The sequence below is a fragment of the Boleophthalmus pectinirostris genome, unplaced genomic scaffold (assembly GCF_026225935.1).
Source record: "Boleophthalmus pectinirostris isolate CB_2022bp ecotype Guang Dong unplaced genomic scaffold, ASM2622593v1 HiC_scaffold_15, whole genome shotgun sequence".
In the NCBI taxonomy this organism is placed as follows: domain Eukaryota; kingdom Metazoa; phylum Chordata; class Actinopteri; order Gobiiformes; family Gobiidae; genus Boleophthalmus; species Boleophthalmus pectinirostris.
Genome location: NW_026571070.1, coordinates 16,677,460 through 16,700,584, shown reverse-complemented (window position 1 = coordinate 16,700,584; position 23,125 = coordinate 16,677,460). Strand labels below are relative to the sequence as shown.

The 23,125-nt window shown below is 42.0% G+C and overlaps 3 protein-coding genes across 4 annotated transcripts in view; 2 read left to right on the top strand and 1 right to left on the bottom strand.

Annotated features, from left to right (window-relative positions):
* The window catches only part of LOC129408111 (potassium voltage-gated channel subfamily C member 2-like), a 10,736-nt gene extending 4,876 nt beyond the window's left edge, over nucleotides 1-5,860 (bottom strand). The window contains exon 1 of the mRNA XM_055150937.1: nucleotides 5,793-5,860. Coding sequence (XP_055006912.1) covers nucleotides 5,793-5,860 — 68 coding nt within the window. The remainder of the gene's footprint in view (nucleotides 1-5,792) is intronic.
* The window catches only part of LOC129408105 (B-cell receptor CD22-like), a 26,828-nt gene extending 8,352 nt beyond the window's left edge, over nucleotides 1-18,476 (top strand). The window contains exons 6-10 of the mRNA XM_055150923.1: nucleotides 16,015-16,263; nucleotides 16,903-17,163; nucleotides 17,626-17,728; nucleotides 18,006-18,042; nucleotides 18,111-18,476. Coding sequence (XP_055006898.1) covers nucleotides 16,015-16,263; nucleotides 16,903-16,968 — 315 coding nt within the window. The 3' untranslated portion in view covers nucleotides 16,969-17,163; nucleotides 17,626-17,728; nucleotides 18,006-18,042; nucleotides 18,111-18,476. The remainder of the gene's footprint in view (nucleotides 1-16,014; nucleotides 16,264-16,902; nucleotides 17,164-17,625; nucleotides 17,729-18,005; nucleotides 18,043-18,110) is intronic.
* Nucleotides 18,477-19,283: 807 nt separating this feature from the next.
* Nucleotides 19,284-22,579, top strand: LOC129408106 (sialoadhesin-like). Of its 2 annotated transcripts, XM_055150924.1 has the most exons (7): nucleotides 19,284-19,414; nucleotides 19,601-19,969; nucleotides 20,643-20,942; nucleotides 21,112-21,372; nucleotides 21,737-21,839; nucleotides 22,117-22,153; nucleotides 22,222-22,579. In XM_055150924.1, exons 1-7 carry the CDS (start codon nucleotides 19,375-19,377, stop codon nucleotides 22,270-22,272), a joined length of 1,161 nt encoding a protein of 386 aa, XP_055006899.1. In that variant the 5' UTR covers nucleotides 19,284-19,374; the 3' UTR covers nucleotides 22,273-22,579. The 2 variants fall into 2 exon arrangements, with proteins under 2 accessions (XP_055006899.1, XP_055006900.1); XM_055150925.1 differs by lacking the exons at nucleotides 21,737-21,839; nucleotides 22,117-22,153; nucleotides 22,222-22,579 and adding an exon at nucleotides 21,871-22,067.
* The last annotated feature ends 546 nt before the right edge of the window (nucleotides 22,580-23,125 follow it).

Here is a 23,125-nt window from a genome sequence, read left to right as displayed (position 1 = left end):
CCATCACACTCTATAAACCAGTCCAAATCTGGCCCACGTTTAGACCAGTTCAGACCAAACCAAATATAAAACATACACACAACCCAAAGCTCAAGTCAGTTTTCACACCTTTTTACCTCCATATGAAACTGTTGAAGGATTAATTTACAATAAGTCATTTCAGTTTTACCCAACCATAACATGTTTTACCAGCCTGTTTAAGTCTGGCCCATATTTTAGACCAGTCAAGGCACACACCAAAAACACACAAGGGCCCAAGGCCAAGTGCAACCTGTGGAAACTACGGTGTAAACATTTAATCTGGCCCACTCCACATTTAGACCAGATCAGACCAAAAGAGACCAGCGGTCTCCATAAAAGTAAGCCAACGTTTAGAATATGGCCTACTTTCGGACCAGTTTAGGCCTAAAACTAAAGCCTTACACTCTAACATAAAATCTTCTGCATATTCAGGCCTCGTTTTAACATGATGCTTCACACACAGAAATGTCACCTACCTGAGTTAAAGTCTGCATGGACAGACCAATAAAACCAGTGAAACCTGCAGCAGGGAAAGATCCCTGTAAGATTATGTCGGTCACAAATCCAACGTCAAAGAGTCAGAACTATTACATTCAGACCACAAAAAAGTGACAGAACACAAGGGCGTCAACCCTTGGACCAAAGCTCAAGTTAAGATGAGTGGCTGAGCACTCACTCACAGCAAGAAGGATCCTTTCTGTGCAGAATCTGCACAGGTGTATGGCAGCAGCTCACTGCTCCTGACAGGCTGCCCCAGCAACACTTTGTTGATGATGAATGGGTCAAAGGCAGAGGGAGAATTTCGCTCAAAAGTGATTACTAAAATATACTGTACCTCAAGATTATTCCAAATGATTGGGTTTTAAAAAAAAGATGTGGGTTTCTCCATTTGGTTCCATTTTCTTTGGTCTTTCCTTCCTTTGGGCTCCCATCAACATTACATGAGTGAGGTGGAAGATTTCATTATTGTGCACAAATCTCATTAAAAAAATAAAATAAAAAAAAAGTTTCTTTGCATTAATGACTTTAGAAACCTATTTTTCATTGTTTGGCTTCCTTTCTGTTCATTTTTTTTTTTTAAACACATGTCTCTCTGTTCTTTAGTGTTCAGTCCAGGGCTGTTGTTGCAGTTTGTGTTCTAGATTCTTCACTTCTCTTCGGTCCTGTTTTAACATTTTAGTGCTTTGATTTAATAGAGTATTTGGTGCTGAAATTGTTGCACTTCAGTGTATATCCTTTCTCTGGAATGGGTCCAAATCTGAATTCCTTCAGTGTTACAGCAATTCTCATTCATTCCACATTTTTGATTATAGCTTTTGAAAACCTTTCTTGATTAGTTCAGCAATTCGTCTCCTGAGGTTTTTACTTTCTTGGGTCCATATGTGGCTTTGTCTTCAGATAGAGCCGGGGCAAACACCTGAAAACTCAAGGGTTAGACAGTGACATATTACAGTCGTGTTTATCTTAGCGGTACACAACTAAAGTTAGCATGGTTTAGCTTAGCAGTATTAAACATTACAAAATGAAACAGGAACAACCTGCAAAAAGGGCTGGATTAGAATGTTTAGGTTGGACGTCATCCTAAAACCTGAAAACGGAAGAGTTATTAAAATGACAGTCATCGCATTTTAGCTTTAGCTGTTTTCCAATAAAACAAACTAACGTCTGCTACAGTTGCCGCAAATGATCTTCATGTCTCACAGTTGCAAGACATGAAGTAGATTTATCTTAGATTAACTATGAACTAATTAACAATGATAATAATAAAATGATATCTGTGGAATGGTTAGAGGACACCACCCAAACCTGCAAACACAAAGGAAAAGTTATAAAACAAAATTACAAAATACTAGTGTATTTCAGCAAAACCGTTTTAAATTCACCTTTGGGTCTTTGAGGGAAAGCTGATGGATGTTCAACCCAAAACACACAGTTCATGTCAACTCTTGGTGGTCTGAGTGCATAACAATGCACAATGTTTTAGTTTTATTATTACCAACCACCCCAAACCAGGGGTGTCTCAGTTTTTGAATTAGAAAATCTGGTCACACTAGTTATTCAGTTTGTCCAAATTTGGACCAGCCCACACCAAACGCAATACAAGGACCCAAACCTAAGTGCCACCTGTGGAAATTAAGCATTAAAATCTAGTCCACATTTAGATCAACCCACAAGAGACCCCAGTCTCCATAAAAGTGTGTGTAGAATATGACACATTTGGACCAGTTTAGGCCCAAATCAGAAGCCATTAGTACATCAATAAATTCAGACCTTGTTTTGATATGATACAAGGGTCATGTCATTTTTGTTTTAAAATCTAGTCCAAATTTAGACCAGATCAACCCACAAGAGACCACACAGTCTGTATAAAATAGTTTAGAATATGGCACATTAGGACCAGTTTAGGCCCAAATCTGAGCCATTAAAATCCTCAGCATTCAGAGCTTGTTTTGAGGGGAGACAAGGTAAAGAATAAAAAGAAAGATGTTTTAGGATTTGAGGGTTACATCATGACCATTGTACAATTGGATGCATTTCATACAGTTTTAAATTTCCAGGACAGACAAGAGATTTTTATTTTTTAAGTAAGTTTTCATCCTATTAGAAACCTTTGATGACACGTTGTTTAAATGTTGCATGTTTGAGTGAGTGTTACATGTGAATTATGGAGGAGATTGGATGTAAATTACTGTTCATGGACCCAACAGATTTGACTCTGAAATTGCAAGAATAATGTACAATTCAGATCAAAATAAAATGACCAAAACATTTTAAAGTATCAAGATATTGTCATGATGGTCTCTTCCTGGTTTGTTTTAGTTACTGACAACTATGCCTTCATTTACCATTAAAAGGATAATGGATAAAAGAATAGCAATATTCCCGTATTCATCCATTTTCCTCTGGGATTAAGTTAATATGTTAACTCACCATGTAATTAATATTCATAAGTCACCACATAGCTGATAAGAGAGATTTCAAACTTTTAATATTGATTTTTTTTCTGAATGTCTAATGGTAGGGTGACCAGAAAAAAGTTACATAGTGTGCCTTTAATGGATTTAAAATTTTATGCCAATTTTACTAAACAAAACAAAAAAAACGAAAGATATACTACCACAAGTTTATTATGTAAGTAATACCGTTTTAAGAAAATTAATTGAAACCAGTTTTATTCTCTCTTATTACAGTCCAATAGCAAAATTGCAATCAGATATATCCTAAAAAGAAAATATTAAAACATGGTGCTTATGTCAGTTGTAGTCCTAAAGGCAATACTGCTGGGTGGTGGGTGTAGTAGTTCCCTTGACAGTCTATAATTGCTTCAAAACATGGAGCTTCAAAATATTGCTTCAAAACATGGTGCTTATGTCACAGTTGTAGTCCTAGTAAGGCAAAAGTGCTGGGTGGTGGGTGTAGTAGTTCCCTTGACAGTCTATAATTGCCCAAAGATGCTATTGTTCACATATACACGTCTATGGTGTTTTGGATCCTTTTACGACACAGTGGACAGTTCTGATACACGTGATCTTGCCTCAGAATGAAGTCTTTACAGTTCTTGCAGAGACAGAGGTGCCTGCACGGGAGGAGGAGAGCGGTCTTGCGGTGGTCCTGGCATATTACGCATCTGTCTTCCGAGTCACCCTGCGGTCTAGGCGGGTCCGAAACAGAGTTGGATCGCTGGTGCTGCTCCGGTGCGGTGTTAGTAGATAAATTCAGGAGTAAATCAATGATCTGCTGTTGAAGTTGACGCAGTGTCACCAGCAGGGGCTCAATCGCTTGTTGACCAAACCGGAAAGCCGTGAAAATCCATTGATGACTTGCACATTGTTGCAGTTTGCGATACATTTGAGAGACAAAATGTGAAACTAGCCTTCGCGTTTCCTCTGGCTTGATGTAGGCAATGGCTATGAGAGCTATAACACCAGTCACTATTGCTATTTGTACGAGTAAATACACCAAAGCGTACAAGCAATACAAGACCCAAGTAAAAAGTGCCCATAGAAACGCGATGGTACCGACGCAGAGCACGCCGCTGGAAAGTAAACTAGGAGTGAATCTAGCAAAAATTATAAACTTTACAAAAAATTCGACACACAAGCAGAGCAAGGCAAAGCGAGAAAAAGCGGATCCTTCATAATATAAAAATAGTAAATGTAAAAAACCGAGGCATTTCCCGACATCAGAGAAAATCAGTTTAACCAAATCCATGGTAATGTGCTCCAAACAAACTGCCTGGAGTTTTTGCTTTTGGTTTCTTTAGTTTCTTTTTGACTTTCTACGGAAGCCGTCTGGTGAGTTTCCTTTATCGACTTAGACCTCTGAGTTTGACAAACACTTTTTTCCTATCCTTATATAACACATCAGAAGGAAGGAAAAGTATTTTTATTTGATTAAAAATACGAATTAAACATCTGAAAAATATCTCGTACGTTGCAAGTGCCAGTAGAGGAAGCCAAAAACAGCAAATCAACATCGCTGCATATTCAGTGGTTTATCAAATTAATTGTAGACCAAAAAATAAGTTTATTTCATTGTCTTGTATGGAAAAGACATAGTACAAAGAGGATGGATGGCATGGTTTATCTAGTAAGTTATTACATGGGCCTGGTGCTAGCTAAGAGAGGAGAGAGTAATGAGAAACAAAGTTTTGAAATGTTTATTAATTGAAACTTGTTGTGAAGTGACCTGTAAAAGAAAAGGAAATAAGTAAAAGAAATAAATGCATTTAATTGAAGTAATTATATTTGAAATTAGTGGTACTACTTACCACCCTCTTGTGGTCTGCCTCAGGTGTTCCGGCCAAAAAAGTCCCCAGGCAGCCGGAGCACCTTAAAGGTTGTATGGAGGATTTTTTTTTTTTTTGTTTAAAATTGTCATTGAAAGTTTTAAATACCATTACAGAGACGCAGCAGCCTTTTAATTATGATGACCGAAAAAAAAAAAGAAAGAATGAAAATCTATCAGTTGTGGACGTAGTGAGGCCAGATAAACATCAGCCAATAGAAAACGAGGCTCCCTCTTTTTCTATTGGCTGTTAAGTTGTCAGTCAAACTCCCTACATTTTTAGTGTAACTGAGTCGTCGGCGCTCGGGGATTATGTGGTTTATGCAGCGGTTCTTTGAGGCTTTTTCAAACTGTAGCTTCCTTGCAATTCGCACAAAGTTTGCTTGCGATGGCGGACGAGAATCCACGACCAGTTCGCCGCAAAAGAAAGTCCGAAGGGTCTAAAAACTGATGCGTCGGTCGCTAAAATATTTCTAGGCAGGTCACTTCAACAGTAATTCTGAACATGCACTGGATGTAAACAAATGTGATTTCTAGAGTAAAGAGGCGGGAGGAGATGTTTCTACTGAGGAAGGTGGTGTCACACATGCACAACATTTGAAAAAGGACTGTCGCTGTATTTCGCTTCCCTTAAAAAATCCTCTATACAACCTTTTCCGAAGGTTCCGGGGCAGGTAACCATGTTGTTAGGAGGAGGGGTGCGCAGAGATTTTAACTTCTACTTGGTATTTTAAATTCACAATTAAACACTGCTAATTTAATAATGATATATATTTTTGTATTTAGATGTAATTGAATATGTGTTGCACTGTTCTGATACAATAAAACTTTAAAATATTCAATGGAAATTATTGGAAATTACCTGCACGTTAAGTTGAGCTCACTCAATTAGAGGACGAGGCCTTTAAAAGGAGCCAGCCTCACCTTTGTAGGAAGGAAGGTGCCATGCAAGTGTAGGTCACTGCCATGCGAGTGTAGGTCACTGCATGCGAGTGTAGATCACTGCCATGCGAGTGTAGGTCACTGCCATGCGAGTGTAGGTCACTGCCATGCCTGTGTGTTTAATGTGATAATTGTGTAAACATTTTTCAACTTTTTCCTGGATATGGAATGAATGCAGTACAAATTGGCTCACCTCTTCTACTGCTAAGGTTGCTATCCAGGCTATTACATGTCCTTTGGAAAAAAGTTGTTTTCTTTTTCTTCACAGTAGGTTCTTTAAAGCATCTGTAAATAGACTGGCAGACCCAGCCCTGTTGTTTTCTCACATATCACTAAATTATATCTATATTACTGCTGTCTAATAGAATGCCAGTTTTGGTCTGACAGGAGAAGATCAGAGAGTACAGTGCTGCGTCTCAGTTCTTTCCTCGCATCCTCCTGGATTCCCTCCTTAACCCTCCGGTTCTCAGCTGTTAATGAAATGTGTCATATTATGTTATGTCCCAAGACTCAGGAGGCAAGTGAAGGCCATATCTGCCACCTAGATAGCCAGATAGATACATTATTTATAGATTTTATTTACAAATATTTAAATACATTTTTAAAGCAAATGATTATAAATAGTAAATCCAAATTAATGAATAGCAGCCAGTAATATTATGGTGTGCCTAACTTAAACTTTTCCTTTGTTTTGTCTGTTAAATGATTAAAACAAAAACAATTGCACTTATTGTGTGAAATACAGATGCCAGTCACTAAGAGGAAGTCATTGTTCTTCTAAAACTGATAAAGACAACAACTGTTCACTCTCTAGTTGGTTCGTTAAGGACAACACTAACAGCCTAAGCATTTTTTTTTTTAATGGTGTGGCAACCGAGAGGTTCAACACTCCGGGAAATGTTAAGTTTTATGGTGAGTTGCTGCAACAACGCCACCCCAAAGCTAGTTTGGGGAAATTAAATCTAAATGTAAGGCCCACAGGTAAGCATATCATTAAGAGAGAGAGCCAGGTTCCATCATTTACACAAATCTTTATTCCTTTCTATTTTAAAAGACAGATTTAAGTGGTTTAAAAGTAGCTACGTCCATAAAAATCAGCAAACAGTAAAACACTACAGTGGGAAAACGAGTACACAATATTGAAAATGCAAAACAAAGCCCCAAAACCCGAAGCAAAACAAAACAGAGCAAAACAAAATAAAACAAAACAAAGCAAATGTGAAGCAGAAGTACAACAAAACAGAACACAACAAACAAAACAGCAGAGGTGGTGTCCTCACGCCACTGCAGGCCCCCGCTGACACCTAGAAAATTAAATTTTGGAATTAAAATCGGAGCCTGCAGTGCAAGGATCTGGGCTAAACATACCGTGGTTGAAGGTGACAGTGCGTAATCCCCAGGCTGAATCAAAGGCAACTACACAGGATAACGCCGTCCAGAGGTGGTCCAGACAACGTGGACCGGCACACGCTACAAACATACAATTTAGAGCGGTTTGGCACAGGTAGCACGTGATAAGGGTTTGGTTACCTGCCGCCGCGGTTTAAGAGACACGGCGGCGCACCGCCAAGCGCAATGGACAGGGACTCGCTCGGCTCACCCGTGGAGCTACAGAGAGACACCGGTAAAAGTATGGGCACGGATGAATGAGTGGAGGAGTATCGGGCGTGCATTACCTTATCAGGGAGACGAAAGCGCGCCCTAGGTGCTCCGTGATTCGGAGACGCGAGGGACAGATGTGGTGAGAGCACCGGCCAAGCAGCGACACTAAAAGAAAACGTGATAGGAAATTTGATGTAACGGGCATGGAATTTACAAAGTGAAAGTTACCTGAGCTGGAGGACAGAGCGGCCACAAGGAGAGGCCCGGAAGAGCGTGTGAGCCAAAAGGGGGAACGACTGAGAAGGGAGCGCTTAAATAGCCCACCAGCGCAGCGCCACAGAACGCCAGGTAAGAGCACCTGCAGCCTAGACCCTCAAAGCTGGTCTTGCCACATTCTACCCCCCCGGTTTGCATCGTCGACCCGACGATGAAGAGATGCATCTTAGCACCACGGTCTAAACACCACATAGGTGGCCCTAGATGACGATTCGGCCACATCAACTCCCCTAGATGGCTGTCCAGCTATGGACCTTGGAAGATGATGGGGATTTTGGTGGTGGCCAGCTGTTGACCGAGTAGACCTGCGCACGGTGACCTGATCAGGATAACGACGAGTTGCTGGCTCAGGTGCAGACGGCGCCTGGCCAGCCGAAGGAGCAAAAAGAGCCGCTGATGGTTCTGGAGCCCTAGAAACTTGCGATAAAGAGGCCTGAGAGGGTGGGGGCGGCACCACTACTGCAGGGAGCAAGGCTGCTGGCGGTGAGGCAGACACCTGCACAAATAATTCATCCTCAAAGGACAGTTCGTCATCCGGCACTGGAGCTGAAGGTGCAACAGGAGGACTCACGACCGGTAGGGGAGCCGGAGTGTCACTATTATGCAAGGGCTTCAGCAAGGACCGGTGTATTCTTTTCACTTTAGTCTGCTGGGGGCCACTGTGTATACAACACCACCTTCTCTTGGGGCTTGAAGCACTACATGGGTGACTGGCCCCACAGATCTTGGGTCTTTCGACGACCCTTGGCACTGTGGTCGCGAAGTAGCACCAGTTGGCCTTCCTTAAGTACCCCTCTCTTACGTTCTGGTCATGATTTGCCTTTCTGCGTGCAGCAGCTAAGCGTAGTCTCTCCCTGGCACCATCAAAGGCCACCTGAAGGCATGCCTGGTGCTCCTGCATCCACTCACAGTTCCCCCAACAGGTTCTGGCACCCGACTGAGCAGGAAGTCGATCGGCAGTCGCGGCTCCTGCCCAAACACCAAAAAGAAGGGCGACTCGCCTGTAGACTGATGAGGAGTGGTGTTGTAGGCGTACAGCACCTGAGGCAGGCAAGAACTCCAGTCTCTCTTACGGGATGTAGGCAGCGCACGCAACATGTTGTGCAGCGTGCGGCTGAAGCGTTCGCACTGCCCATTACCTGCTGGGTGGTATGGGGTAGTGCGAGACTTGATGATCCCGTACAAGCTGCACAACTGCTGAATGAGTTTACTTTCAAAATTCCGGCCCTGGTCGGAGTGGATGCGAGCCGGCACGCCAAACTTCGCAAACCACTCTGTGACCAGGACCTGCGCCACTGTAGAGGCTAGCTGGTTGCGGGTTGGGACGGCCAAGGTGTATTTGCTAAAAACATCGGTCATTATCAGCACATTCTCCAGACCATCAGGAGTTGGCTCCAGTAGTGTAAAGTCCACTGCAACAATCTCATTCGGCTGCGAGGCCAGTAAGTGGCTCATGAACGCGTGCGCAACAGGTTGATTGTCCTTTGCATGCTGACATCTCTCGCAAGCCTGGCACCATTGGGCTACCTCACGGGACATACCAGGCCAATAGCACCTGGAACGCAACAGGGCTAAAGTCCTTTCTATACCTTGGTGTCCATGCTACTGATGGACTTGGGTGAGGGCATCCTGAACAAGGGCTCTGGGCAGAAGAAGTTGATACACAGCCCCACCACCATCAGGGACGAAACACCTGCCGATACAGCAGCCCCTCTAACTCAACCAAGCGGTCCCACTGGGCCAGCACTAAAAGGGCAGCGGAAGAAAGGGCTCGTCGCTCTATACGAGTGGGCTGTCGATTCTGTTGCCAGAAGGTCAGGATCTCCTGAAGGGTGGGGTCAGACTGCTGAAGCTCCCGGAGGTCAGCAGGGGCAACATAAGGGAGGACAGTCACCACAGACTGTTGCCCGTGTAGCTGCTGCAAAGCTGCTGCTGCCTGTGAAGCCTGCCCAGGCTGTGCACTGACCTGATCGGTACTTCCACTCAAAATCAAACGAAAGCTAACTGGGCGGCCCAACGCTGCTCAACAGCTCCCAGTTTGGCAGACGCAAGATGGCTCAGGGGGTTGTTGTCAGCATAGACCATGCATCTATGGCCTAGGAGATACTCCCTGAACTTCTCAGTCATAGCCCACTTAAGGCCCAGCAACTCAAGCTTCATAGAGCTGTAGTTGGACATATTACGCTCAGTCGGACTCAGCCCTCGAACTGGCGTAGGCAATAGGCCGCACCTTCCCTTCCTGCTCCTGGGAGAGCACTGCCCCCAATCCAGCATGACTTGCATCAACCTCCAAAATGAATGGGAGGGAGAAGTCAGCGTAGGCAAGTACCGGAGCCATGGTGAGCTTGGCTTTTAGAGCCTCAAAGCTCTGCTGACATTCTGGGGTCCAGGGTCCAGCATCACTCCGGACGGGCCTTTTCCTGGACTTCTTACCAGTCAGTTCAGCAACTCTGCGATGTAGGGGAGCAGCCAGTTTGGCGAAACCCTCGACAAAACGTTGGTAGTAGCTGGCGAATCCAAGGAAGGAACGAAGTTCCGTAGCCGTGGATGGTGTAGGCCAGTTAACTACTACTTCAGTTTTGCTGGGGTCCGTGGCAACTCCCTGATCGGAGATCACATGACCCAGGTAGTGCACCTCCCGCTGGAAGAAACGGCACTTGCTCAGTTTAGCCTTGAGCCCTTCTTTCTGCAACCTCCCCAGCACCACGCCCAGCCTCTCCAGATGTTGCTGTACCGTGGACGAAAATATAACAATATCATCCAGGTAAAGAAGGAGCGACTGGCATTGCTGGTCCCCAAAGACACGTTGCATCAACCGTTGGAAGGTGCTGGGGGCGTTGCAGAGCCCAAAAGGCATACGATTCCACTCAAACAAACCGAAGGGCGTACAGAAAGCTGTTTTGTGCCGGTCACTCTCTCTGCAACAGGGACTTGGTTATACCCGCTGGCCAGGTCCATAGTGGAAAACCAGCGGGCCCCTGTCAAAGCATCGAGTGACTCCTCGATTCGTGGTAGCGGAAAAGCATCCTTTCGGGTCTTCAGATTGAGTTGACGGTCAGTCAACGACAGACGAATGCTGCCATCCTTTTTCCGGACTAAGACAATAGGTGAAGCATATGGGCTGGAGCTCTCTCTAATAATTTGTGCTTTCAATTTGAGCTGATTTCAAGAGCTGATTGATGCTCTTTCACCAACTCATATTCCGATGGAGGAATGCGGCGGTATCGCTGCCGGACCGGGACATCATCCAGTAGGGGGATGTCGTGAGTGATCAGGTTGGTACAACCCAAATCCTGATCATTTGCAGCAAACACAGAGGTGTACTTTCTAAGCAGTGACCGCACCTTCACCTGTTCTTCAGGGGACAGGAAGGACAGGTCAATTTCTGCAAACAGGTCCGCAGCTGGAGCAGCAGCAGTTTGTGAGGAGACACTCGCAGCCACTGGGGGAACCTCTGTCACCCCTGCTGGAAGGCTTACCACTGTGACATCGTCCAGTGTCCCTACTAGGGTACGAGGATAAAGCAGCACGTCATTGTCACCAACATTGACAATTGGAACATAAGCGGTACCCGTGACCACCTGAACCAAGGCTGGTGATGCCAACAAACCTGCTGGCAGACCAGCCTCCAGGGGTTCAAACAATGCTGTGGTACTGGAATACCGCTCAGAACAGGTAGCAGCAACGATCTTCATAGCACCCCCTGGGACTCGAACGGCCGTCCTTCCCTGCACCTTAACCTTACCTGGCTGTTTTGGGGAAGGCTGCAGGTCCGCAGCATGACATTTTTGGAGGGCGTCTACCAACTGAGCAGGGGATGCTACCACGGGATCGGTGTTGAACAGAGACGGTCCAAACTGTCCAAATAACTCCTGGTAGCATTTCCGAAGAATGTTCATTCCCAACACTCCAGGGATTGGTGGGGAAACATTCCCTGGGGGGTCCCCAACTATTAAAACACCACAGTGGGGCATCACTTTACCGCAGAGTTCAACAGTTAACTCTAAATAGCCGATGTAGGGGATTTCAAGTCCATTGGCTGCTCTGAGCTGGAGCCAATGACAAGCCTTTAAGCGTTCCTCCCCCCAGGGCTCAAAATACTGCCGAAAGAACCCTTCGGTCACAGTAGACACCATTGATCCTGTATCAACTAGGCATGGCACAGTTGTTCCAGCCATATTCACATCGATATGTGGGCAGGACGCAATCAACTTGGGTGCATCTGCCAAACCCTTAAACACACTAGTTGAGCCTGTGGATGCCCCACCCGAGCTTTGGCTCTGCAGCACGGTGGGCGCTAGTTTTCCGCCGCCTGGGGACCGAACTGGCGCTGTGTGGGTCGGTTTTCCCATTGACTAGGGACACGAAGCCCATCACAATGTCGGGCGATATGGCCAGGCTGCTGGCAACGATTGCACACAATGGGGCCCCGACGCGGTGAGCGACTACGCTGTGGACCGACCTGCGCAGCCTGTAACAGGGCGATACTCTTGGTCAGCAGATCAAGTTGTTCCTGCTGCTTTTTCAGAAGCTCTTTCCCCTCACTTACCTCAGTTGGGGCGTGGCGAGTGGTCAGTGATGGTTCCCCATGCACGGCGTATTGAAGACCAAAGGCTGCAGGCACTGAATTACTACGCCCGCGCATGCCAGCTGGCAGACCCTCGCGCTCCCATCTCATCGCCTCCCCCCTGACCACAAGCAAAGTCGCGGTGGGATCCTGGCGGACATATTGTTTTAAAGTGCGCCGCAATGAACCATCCAGTACGTGTTCAATAAACTGATCACGCAACAAGGACTCTGCATTTGACAAAGGTGCGGGAGCACATGCTTTAACCTTATCCATGAGGCTCAGCAGGGCAAGGGAGAACTCCTGTAATGTCTCCCCCTCTTGTTGCTTCCGGGAAAAGAATTGTTCTTGCAAGGCCACATACGATTCGGAGCACCCATACAACTCTTGAAGGATAGAGATTATTTCCTCTGGGTTGCTTCGTTCCTCCTCGGAGCGAAATTTGATCTCATTACGGGCCTCACCTTCCAGATGGTCGTACAAGAAGAAAGCCTGATCTGCCCGTGACAGGTGTCGCGCCCTCATGCAAGCCCGAACCTCCTCCACCCATTCACCCAAGCCGATGCCAGTGTGCCCCTAATAAACATTGGACATCTCCTATCACGAGGTATAAATACTAACCTATCGGCGGAGGAGTAGGTTGAGCTGTGAGTGCAGTAGAAGGACCTGCACCAGAACTGGAGGTTGCCTGCGCTGAACGCAGCCTGTCGTTATCGGCAGTCAGCTGAGCTATTTGGTTCCTGAGGTTCTCTAGCTCTTCCTCCATTGGGACGCGCAAGTTCAGCCAAAATCTAACAAACAAAAAGGAAGGTCCCACACACCACCCACTGCTGTTTTGCTTCTGAAAAAAAGGAATGTATTAATCAAAAAGGAATTACAATTGACATTCGACAAAACAGTGCAATTCAAGAGTACAACGATCTTGAAGCAGTAGTTAATCAAATTAATGTTTTGAACTGCCACCACAATAAAGGATGGACAAACCAGTTACTCCAGCACCTAACTGCTAATACAGTTACAAATATACACAGCAAATCAAAATATATCACAACAAAATCAAAAGAAATCACAGCAAACTAAAACATGCAAAAAAAAGAACAAATAAACATGCAAGACAATAAGCATGGAGCTGGATGACACCCAATACCGATAGCAAGTAGCAATTTTTTTTTTTTCTTTTCTATAGCACTACTGGTCTTCCATAGCCACAATAATCATGATTTAAATGGAACCTGGGCCTCTGCTTTGATATGTCCTGCCAACAACGCCAAGAATGTGGCAACCGAGGGGTTCAACACTCCAGGAAATGTTAAGTTTTATGGTGAGTTGCTGCAACAACGCCACCCCAAAGCTAGTTTGGGGAAATTAAATCTAAATGTAAGGCCCACAGGTAAGCATATCATTAAGAGAGAGAGCCAGGTTCCATCATTTACACAAATCTTTATTCCTTTCTATTTTAAAAGACAGATTTAAGTGGTTTAAAAGTAGCTACGTCCATAAAAATCAGCAAACAGTAAAACACTACAGTGAGAAAACGAGTACACAATATTGAAAATGCAAAACAAAGCCCCAAAACCCGAAGCAAAACGGAAGCAAAACAAAACAGAGCAAAACAAAATAAAACAAACAAAGCAAATGTGAAGCAGAAGTACAACAAAACAGAACACAACAAACAAAACACAGCAAACAAAACAGAACAAACAAAACAGCAGAGGTGGTGTCCTCACGCCGCTGCAGGCCCCCGCTGACACCTAGAAAATTAAATTTTGGAATTAAAATCGGAGCCTGCAGTGCAAGGATCTGGGCTAAACATACCGTGGTTGAAGGTGACAGTGCGTAATCCCCAGGCTGAATCAAAGGCAACTACACAGGATAACGCCGTCCAGAGGTGGTCCAGACAACGTGGACCGGCACACGCTACAAACATACAATTTAGAGCGGTTTGGCACAGGTAGCACGTGATGATAAGAGGTTTAAGAGACACGGCGGCGCACCGCCAAGCGCAATGGAGAGGGACTCGCTCGGCTCACCCGTGGAGCTACAGAGAGACACCGGTAAAAGTATGGGCACGGATGAATGAGTGGAGGAGTATCGGGCGTGCATTACCTTATCAGGGAGACGAAAGCGCGCCCTAGGTGCTCCGTGATTCGGAGACGCGAGGGACAGATGTGGTGAGAGCACCGGCCAAGCAGCGACACTAAAAGGAAACGTGATAGGAAATTTGATGTAACGGGCATGGAATTTACAAAGTGAAAGTTACCTGAGCTGGAGGACAGAGCGGCCACAAGGAGAGGCCCGGAAGAGCGTGTGAGCCAAAAGGGGGAACGACTGAGAAGGGAGCGCTTAAATAGCCCACCAGCGCAGCGCCACGGAACGCCAGGTAAGAGCACCTGCAGCCTAGACCCTCAAAGCTGGTCTTGCCACAATGGCAAATTCTGAAGTTATAAGGAACATGCTCATTCAAATTATACAACTTTTACTGCTGTGTTTAGGTGAGATAAGTTTTATGAATAATTTTATTTTTTTCAATCAAGACCTATTAAATAAAGAATAATTTATAATGTGTATTTATATTCAGTATTTGTAAGAATAAAAATCATTCTTTGGTGAACACCTGTGTGTACTCATGTATTTTCTGTTTGTATAATTTTAACCCTGTGCTTGTTTAACAGGTGCTGATTGTTGTGATCCCAAAAATGCTTTGTCTATTAAAACTCCAAGTCCAATGGAGGCTCTGAGTGGCTCCTGTTTGTGGATCCCATGCACCTATAAACCTGCATCTCCATATGACATAAACACTGCAAACCCTGTCACTGGGATTTGGTCTAAACATGAGTGGATGACTAAAATTGCATTTTCAAAGAGTGGAGACCCCAGTATGTTTTATCCCATGAATATCATTGGGAACCTGAAAAACAAAAACTGCACCACAATGTTTTATAATTTAAGCAAAAGCCATGAAGACGACTTTTACTTCTCTTCAGAGTAGAGAACAGTGGTTTTACTGCCACAGCTATTTGTGACATTCTTCAAATAACAGTCAGAGGTAAGACACTTTTCCTATTTCTTCAAGTTTAATGATTAAAAAGCATACATTAAAAACTTTTGATGTTGATTAATAGATTGATTCCTTTATTGTCATTAAATGAAAACAAATAATGAAATTAGAATTAGCAACTCGCTCTGATGTACACAGAAAAGACAACACAATGAAGACACACTACAGATGAAAAAAAACTACATTTACAACAGAGTACTCTGACATCTGTTAGAAAGAAGTTTTTTTTTTTTTTTTTCTTTGAGTGCACATTATCATTGGTCTGTAACACAAATGTTATCTCTTTATTTCATGTACAGTACAATAGAAGAGGCTACTCTCAGAATTTTAATGCACAATCACATTTTATTGTTATATTCTATGTGTAAATTAAAGCACTGTTTAGGATTTGCATTCAATCAGATACAATACTTGTTAAATAATAATACATGTTCATTTCTGAATAACAGTTTGTTTTACAGTCAAACTGTATTTTGCTGACATCTATATTTAAGAGGACAAACTGCTTTTCCACATTTCTTTTGTCATCAGGTTGTAACATACACCTGTTATAAACTACACAAGTTTGATGCTTGAATGACATTTTCACTTTACTACTGTGCACAGTAAATAACCTCCACTCACATCTGAGGAGCATCAGCTTAGTTCTTCAGTTTAATACATTTTTTTAGATTAATGTTCTCCCCAAATGTTTTTACTCTTCCCAGACTCTCCCTGGAGCCCCACAGTAAAAGTCTCTGGTAAACAGACAGAGACAGAGGTGGTGACTATAACCTGCTCAGCTGTCACTCCCTGTCCACACGCCCCTCCTCAGCTCACATGGGACCTCCACCAAGACACTGCCCACATCACAGAGAACAACACAGACGAGACATTTACCACTAAAATCACACAGAACATCACTCTGACAGACGCCCATGATGGACTAATGATAAAGTGTAAAGCATCGTATCCTGTGAGTGGAGGATCCAAAATGGCCGACAGTAACGTCACTCTCTCAGTGTCTCATGTGAGTGAACCACACTGATGGATTCAGTCTGTTCTGTTCTGGTGATACGTTACTAAACTGGATTAAAGGTGCACTGTCTAATGTGGAGAGTCTGCCAGCTGCTGGTCTCCATGGAGATTAGCGATCGACCAGTATGTTTTCTTTTTTTCATGGCTGACAATGTAAACAATTGTTAAGAATCCAGAGCAACAGATGGCGGATAATATCTGCAGATTTTTTATTTTTTTTTTTTTTTTGAGCCAATATGCTGGGCTGATTTTGATTAGTTTTCTCTATCTATGTAATTTAAATTTACTACAGACTCACCTGCAGACTTTTGTTTTGTTTTGTTTTTTTACCACAACTCTTTAAGAAAGCTTTGTAGAAACATTTTGTGCAGTTATCTCTTTGCACTAAAGTGTTATAAGCTTTGTGTTTTTAGGCAGCAGATTGACCAAATGTCGGCCTAATGTATCATGTCAGAAAGTCCCACTCATATATTATACAGACTTATGACAGAGAGTGAAGCTTTCAAACTTTTTCAAGATATTCCAATGTCTTGAGATGTACCTGTATATCAGTCTATCTGTAATGAAATGTTATTTCTTTTTGCCTGAAATGTTCCACAATAGGGCATTAAACTTACCTGTGTGTCCTCAGATGGTCCTAAAAACACCTCTGTTGAAGTCAGTCCGTCCGGTTCACTGTCAGCAGGTCAGTCAGTGACACTGAGCTGCTCCAGCAGAGCCAAGCCTCCTGTCCACCTCTTCACCTGGTTCAGACACAGCTCACAGGGACCAGTCAATGTCAGCCAGGGACACACGTACAGCTTCAACTTCACTGAAGAGGGACAGTACTATTGTGTGGCCTCAAACACACTTGGAAATGGATCATCTCCAGTCATTACACTGAGTATAGCAGGTATGTTACGCAGTATTTTGTGAAGATTTGATGCCCAGTACCAGTGTTTGGCATAGTAAAACAAGAAATAGCATAAGATAAAGATCACCTTTATTTGTCCTTCAATGGGAAAATTCCAGGTGGGAGATTTTGTCCTTTGTCACATGCTGCAGGTGTGAATCAGAGAGGTGCCATCACATCACCCTCTGTGGCATTACATAATACATATAGTTACTCATTTACACATGTGTAAGTCTTAATTTTAGTTATATCTCACTAAAACCAGTTGTGGCTTTTTAGGATTATTAGAACATTAAAATGCTGGTATGCCAAGGGAAGATCATGGTGTAAATACAGCTCTTGTGAGTCAATGTTAAACTGAGAGATGTACGTGGAGGATAAATTACTTAAATCCTTTTACACTAATATTATAGAAGAATAGGAGATGAAACAAAAGTTTAAGCTCATGTTTACCTTTGTCAGAGTCTGTACCTGGACCCAGTGCTGTGACGTGGATTGGCACATACAACATAGTGCAGCTCTGTGGGATTATACTGCTCTACAGCTCCCTGGTCATTTTTGAATGGTGAGGTTAAAGTTTGTATTTATTCATTCAGCTGTCAGATCTGACCTGTAACTTGGCCTGGGTGGTGTCACCTGCTTGTCTCCATGGAAATAGGTAAGTTTATATCTTAATGTTTATTGTGGAACATTCCATGTGAACAAATAACATTTCCATGGAGTCAATAAGCAGGTGGCAGACTCAGTGTCTCTTTAAGATCAGCATATGCAACACATTAATAAGTGAGTAAAGGCCACAAGTGATTAAAAAAGTCAAACAGATTGTTATGATTTATTTTCAGCTGGTTCAGAGCAACTTATTCCAAGAAACAGGAACAGGTAAAAGTTTTATGAATACACTTTTGTCACACTGTTTAACTTACTTCTCTCTGTCATCTTATCCACAGAGACCAGAGGCAGCAGCAACTGTCAATTGTGCCGTTGTAAATCAATCTTAAAACCATGTGTGTTTACTTGTTTATGTTGTATTTTATCATGTACCTGCAATCCAATCAGTTTATACTGAATATGAATTATTCATTTATAAGTTAACAAGTTAATGGATGTTTGTGATAGGTCTTTGTCTGAATCAGCCTTTTAAAATGGTTTGTATTATTTGTCAAAACATAATTCCAGCCTGAAGAAGAATCTAGGCTGCATTAGCTCACCTTGCTGTCATTGATAACACAAAGTGAACATTTACTTTGGATTTCTACTTTTATTATATTAAATAAACTGTGAGTGTAAATAAAATGCTTCATGTTTAATAAAGTAATGTTGATGTCTTTTTCTGTTGTTCTTTTTCAATAGCGTCAGGACAAAAGCAGCAATTTAGGCCTAACTGATCATTTCTCTCCGTGATGTAATAATGAAGCAAAGTTTATGTGCAATGCATTTTATAATTGGAAAGTAACTTCATTCTGTCAAAATTGAACTGAGGTTTTGATGGATGATAATTTTCAATACCAAATTACTCCAGTAGGTGTCAGTAACGGCGCAGTTATGACAAACTCACTTCTTGGGTTTAGCAGAAGCAGCGCACGTAAGATGTATGGGTGTTTACCAGGATCTATAATAAGAAAATAGAAAAAAAAAAAAAAAGTTACACAGTATACCTTTAAAGCATCTGTCATTAAACATAACACCACTAGAGGCTTTCTGCGTTACTGCTGTGTGATTGTGCCAACTTTGGTCTGACAGAAGAAGAGCAGAGAGCACAGGTGAGGTGAGTGGGGAACAGGTTTTACATTTTCCATCTTCTGCTAAAAAAACTAAGAATAAACCTACAGATGGTAACTTTAATCATTCCAAACACTAGATTTAGAGCAGATTTACAAATATTTGAATACATTATTAATACAAATTATTGTAAATAGTCAAGGCAAATAAATGAATAGCAGCCTATAATGTTAAAGAGCGGCTAACATAACCTTTTCCTTTGTTGTTTTGTCTGTCAGATGATGAACACAAAAAAACAATTGCAATGACTGTGTGAAATACTGAAGTATTTACACAACAACTGCAATGAATTATTACCATTAAGAGGAAGCCATTGTTCTTCTAAAACTCATAAAGACAATTCAGAGCTTGACTGTTCACTCTCTAGTTGGTTCGTTAAGCACAACACTAACAGCCCAAGGATTATTTTTATTGCAAATTCTGAAGCAGAACATGCTCATTCAAATTATACAACTTTTACTGCTGTTTTCAGGTGAGATAAGGGTTGTTTTTTTTTTATTCTTTTATTTTTTCAACCAAGACTTGTTAAATAAAGAATAATTTATAATGTGTATTTATGTTCAGTATTTGTAAAAATGCACATCATTATTTGGTGAACACCTGTGTGTACTCATGTATTTTGTGTTACTATAATTTTAACCCTCTGCATGTTTTACAGGTGCTGATTGTTGTGATCCAAAAAATGCTTTGTTCATTACAACTCCAAGTCCAATGGAGGCTCTGAGTGGCTCCTGTTTGTGGATCCCATGCACCTATAAACCTGCATCTCCATATGACATAAACACTGCAAACCCTGTCACTGGGATTTGGTTGAAACATAATACAGATTTAAATAATAGGTTTTCAGTCAGTGGAGACCCCAGTAAGTCTTATCCCATGAATATCACTGGGAACCTGAAAAACAAAAACTGCACCACAATGTTTTATGATTTAAGCAAAATCCATGAAGACGACTATTACTTCAGAGTAGAGAACATTGATTTTAACGCTTTTGCTGCTTGTGACCCTCTTCAAATAACAGTCAGAGGTAAGACACTTTTGCTATTAAATCTAAGTTTAATGATGAAAAAACAGACATTCAAACCTTTTGATGTTGAATGATAGATTGATTGTTTTGTTGTCATTAAATGAAAAAAAAAAAAAAATAATAAAATTTGAATTAGCAACTCACTCTGATGTACACAGACAAGACAACACAGTGAAGACACACTACAGATGAAAAAACACAACATTTACAGCAGAGAATTATTTAGCTCACTGATATATGTTAGAAAGAAACAGTTTTTTGAGTTGACGTGCATGTTTTTATTGATTTGTGACACCTTCCTCGGGGCAAAAGGTCAAATGTTATGTTTTTATTTTATATACAGTACATCATTTGCAAAGGGACAAAGTAGTTCCTGCAAAACCATGGCCAGTTGAATAGGCTATTGTGTGAATTTTAATACTCAATCACGTTTTTATTGTTATATTCTGTGTGTAAAGCGCTGTTTAGGATTTGCATTCATGTTTGTTTATAAATGTTCATCTCTGAATAGCAGTTTGTTTTACTACACAAGTTTGATGCTTGAATGACATTTTCACTCTACTACTGTGCACAGTAAATAACCTCCACTCACATCTGAGGAGCATCAGCTTAGTTCTTCAGTTTCATAATTTTTTAGATTAATGTTCTCCCCAAATGTTTTTACTCTTCCCAGACTCTCCCTGGAGCCCCACAGTAAAAGTCTCTGGTAAACAGACAGAGACAGAGGTGGTGACTATAACCTGCTCAGCTGTCACTCCCTGTCCACACGCCCCTCCTCAGCTCACATGGGACCTCCACCAAGACACTGTCCACATCACAGAGAACAACACAGACGGAACATTTACCACTAAAATCACACAGAACATCACTCTGACAGACGCCCATGATGGACTAATGATAAAGTGTAAAGCATCGTATCCTGTGAGTGGAGGATTCAACATGGCCGACAGTAACGTCACTCTCAGTGTCTCATGTGAGTGAACCACACTGATGGATTCACTCTGTTCTGGTTCTACATGTATTAAAGGTGCACTGTGTAACTTGTTGGGTAGAGGGTCTGCCACCTGCTTGTTTCCAAAGATGTCCTTGCTTTGCCTTTAATGTTCCACAGTTGAGCATTAAACTTATCTGTGTGTCCTCAGATGGTCCTAAAAACACCTCTGTTGGGGTCAGTCCGTCCGGTTCACTGTCAGCAGGTCAGTCAGTGACACTGAGCTGCTCCAGCAGAGCCAAGCCTCCTGTCCACCTCTTCACCTGGTTCAGACACAGCTCACAGGGACCAGTCAATGTCAGCCAGGGACACACGTACAGCTTCAACTTCACTGAAGAGGGACAGTACTATTGTGTGGCCTCAAACACACTTGGAAATGAATCCTCTCCAGACATTACACTAAGTACAACAGGTATGTCACTCATTATTCTCTGACGATTTGATACCCAGTACCAGCGTTTGTCATCCAAATATTCAGTATAAGATAGTAATTGAAGAAATAGCAAAAGATAAGATCACCTTTATTTGTTCCACAATGGGCAAATTCCAGGTGGGAGATTTTGTCCTTTGTCACATGCTGCAGGTGTGAATCAGAGAAGTGCCATCACATCACCCTCTGTGGCATTACATAATACATATAGTTACTCATTTACACATGTGTAAATCTTAATTTTAATACCAGTTGTTGCTTTTTAGGATCATTAGAATATTAAAATGCTAATAATAAAAGAATCAGTGATGAAACAAAAGTTCAAGCTCATGTTTATCTTTGTCAGAGCCTGTGCCTGAGCCCTGTGTTGTGACTTGGATTGGCACATACAACATAGTGCAGCTCTGTGGGATTATACTGCTCTACAGCTCCCTGGTCATTTTTGAATGGTGAGGTTAAAGTTTGTATTTATTCATTCAGCTGTCAGATCTGACCTGTAACTTGGCCTGGGTGGTGTCACCTGCTTGTCTCCATGGAAATAGGTAAGTTTATATCTTAATGTTTATTGTGGAACATTCCATGTGAACAAATAACATTTCCATGGAGACAAGAAGCAGGTGGCAGACTCAGTGTCTCTTTAAGATCAGCATATGCAACACATTAATAAGTGAGTAAAGGCCACAAGTGAGTAAAAAAGTCAAACTGATTCTTATGATTTATTTTCAGCTGGTTTAGAGCAACTTATTCCAAGAAACAGGAACAGGTAAAAGTTTTATGAATACACTTTTGTCACACTGTTTAACTTACTTCTCTCTGTCATTTTATCCACAGAGACCAGAGGCAGCAGCAACTGTCAATTGTGCCGTTGTAAATCAATCTTAAAACCATATGTGTTTACTTGTTTATGTTGTATTTTATCATGTACCTGCAATCCAATCAGTTTATACTGAATATGAATTATGCATTTATATGGCAGTAAGTTAATGCATGTCTATTCCAGGTCAATGCTTAAAAACACTTGATATTGTGTATTTGCCAACAAAGTAGTTTGCCGCCCCCTGATTTCATGCTATCACTGATCACATTATTTAGAACTTTACTTGCATTTCATTTAGTTTTATGGTCTTATTATATTCAATAAATGTGTGAATAAAATGTCTTGTGTTTATTAAAGTACATTGATACTTTTCTCTCTGATTTAGTTTATGTGTAATATGCATTTTGCAACTGGAAAAGAAGTACATTTTATCAAAGTTGAACTGAGATTTTGAGTATAACTTTCAGTGTTTTCATATTCTCTAAATAGTTGCTTTGGTAGATTTTAATTTGCACATCCAGAATGTCTTGAAACATCAAACTCTGCATACTAAACTCTTAGCATTTTCATGTTTGTGGTATAAATATGGAACAAAACTCCCAGATTTATAAAGACAAGACCTGGGAGAAATCTCCTCTCTTAGATGAGCTGAACCCTGTATCAGAATCAGTATTAAACACTTTTTTATGTTGTAAACCATTTTCAATATTACATAAGCACATATAAAACTAAATTTAAACATTTCTTTCATTTTAACATGGATTGCACTCAAACGTTCAAAACACTGCATTGGGACTCAACTTCTAAAATCCTCGAACAAAACCTGGTCTTGTACAGGACCAAATCAGGTTTATAAGCAGGACTAAACCAAACTGGACTAAAGGTAGATCTGAAAAAGGCCAATATTACAAATGACCA

Coding starts and splice junctions, on each gene's coding strand:
- LOC129408106 (XM_055150924.1), top strand. CDS start 19,375: ATGCTCATTCAAATTATACAACTTTTACTGCTGTTTTCAG. Junction 19,415..19,600: donor ACTTTTACTGCTGTTTTCAG/GTGAGATAAGGG, acceptor CATGTTTTACAG/GTGCTGATTGTTGTGATCCA. Junction 19,970..20,642: donor TCTTCAAATAACAGTCAGAG/GTAAGACACTTT, acceptor TACTCTTCCCAG/ACTCTCCCTGGAGCCCCACA.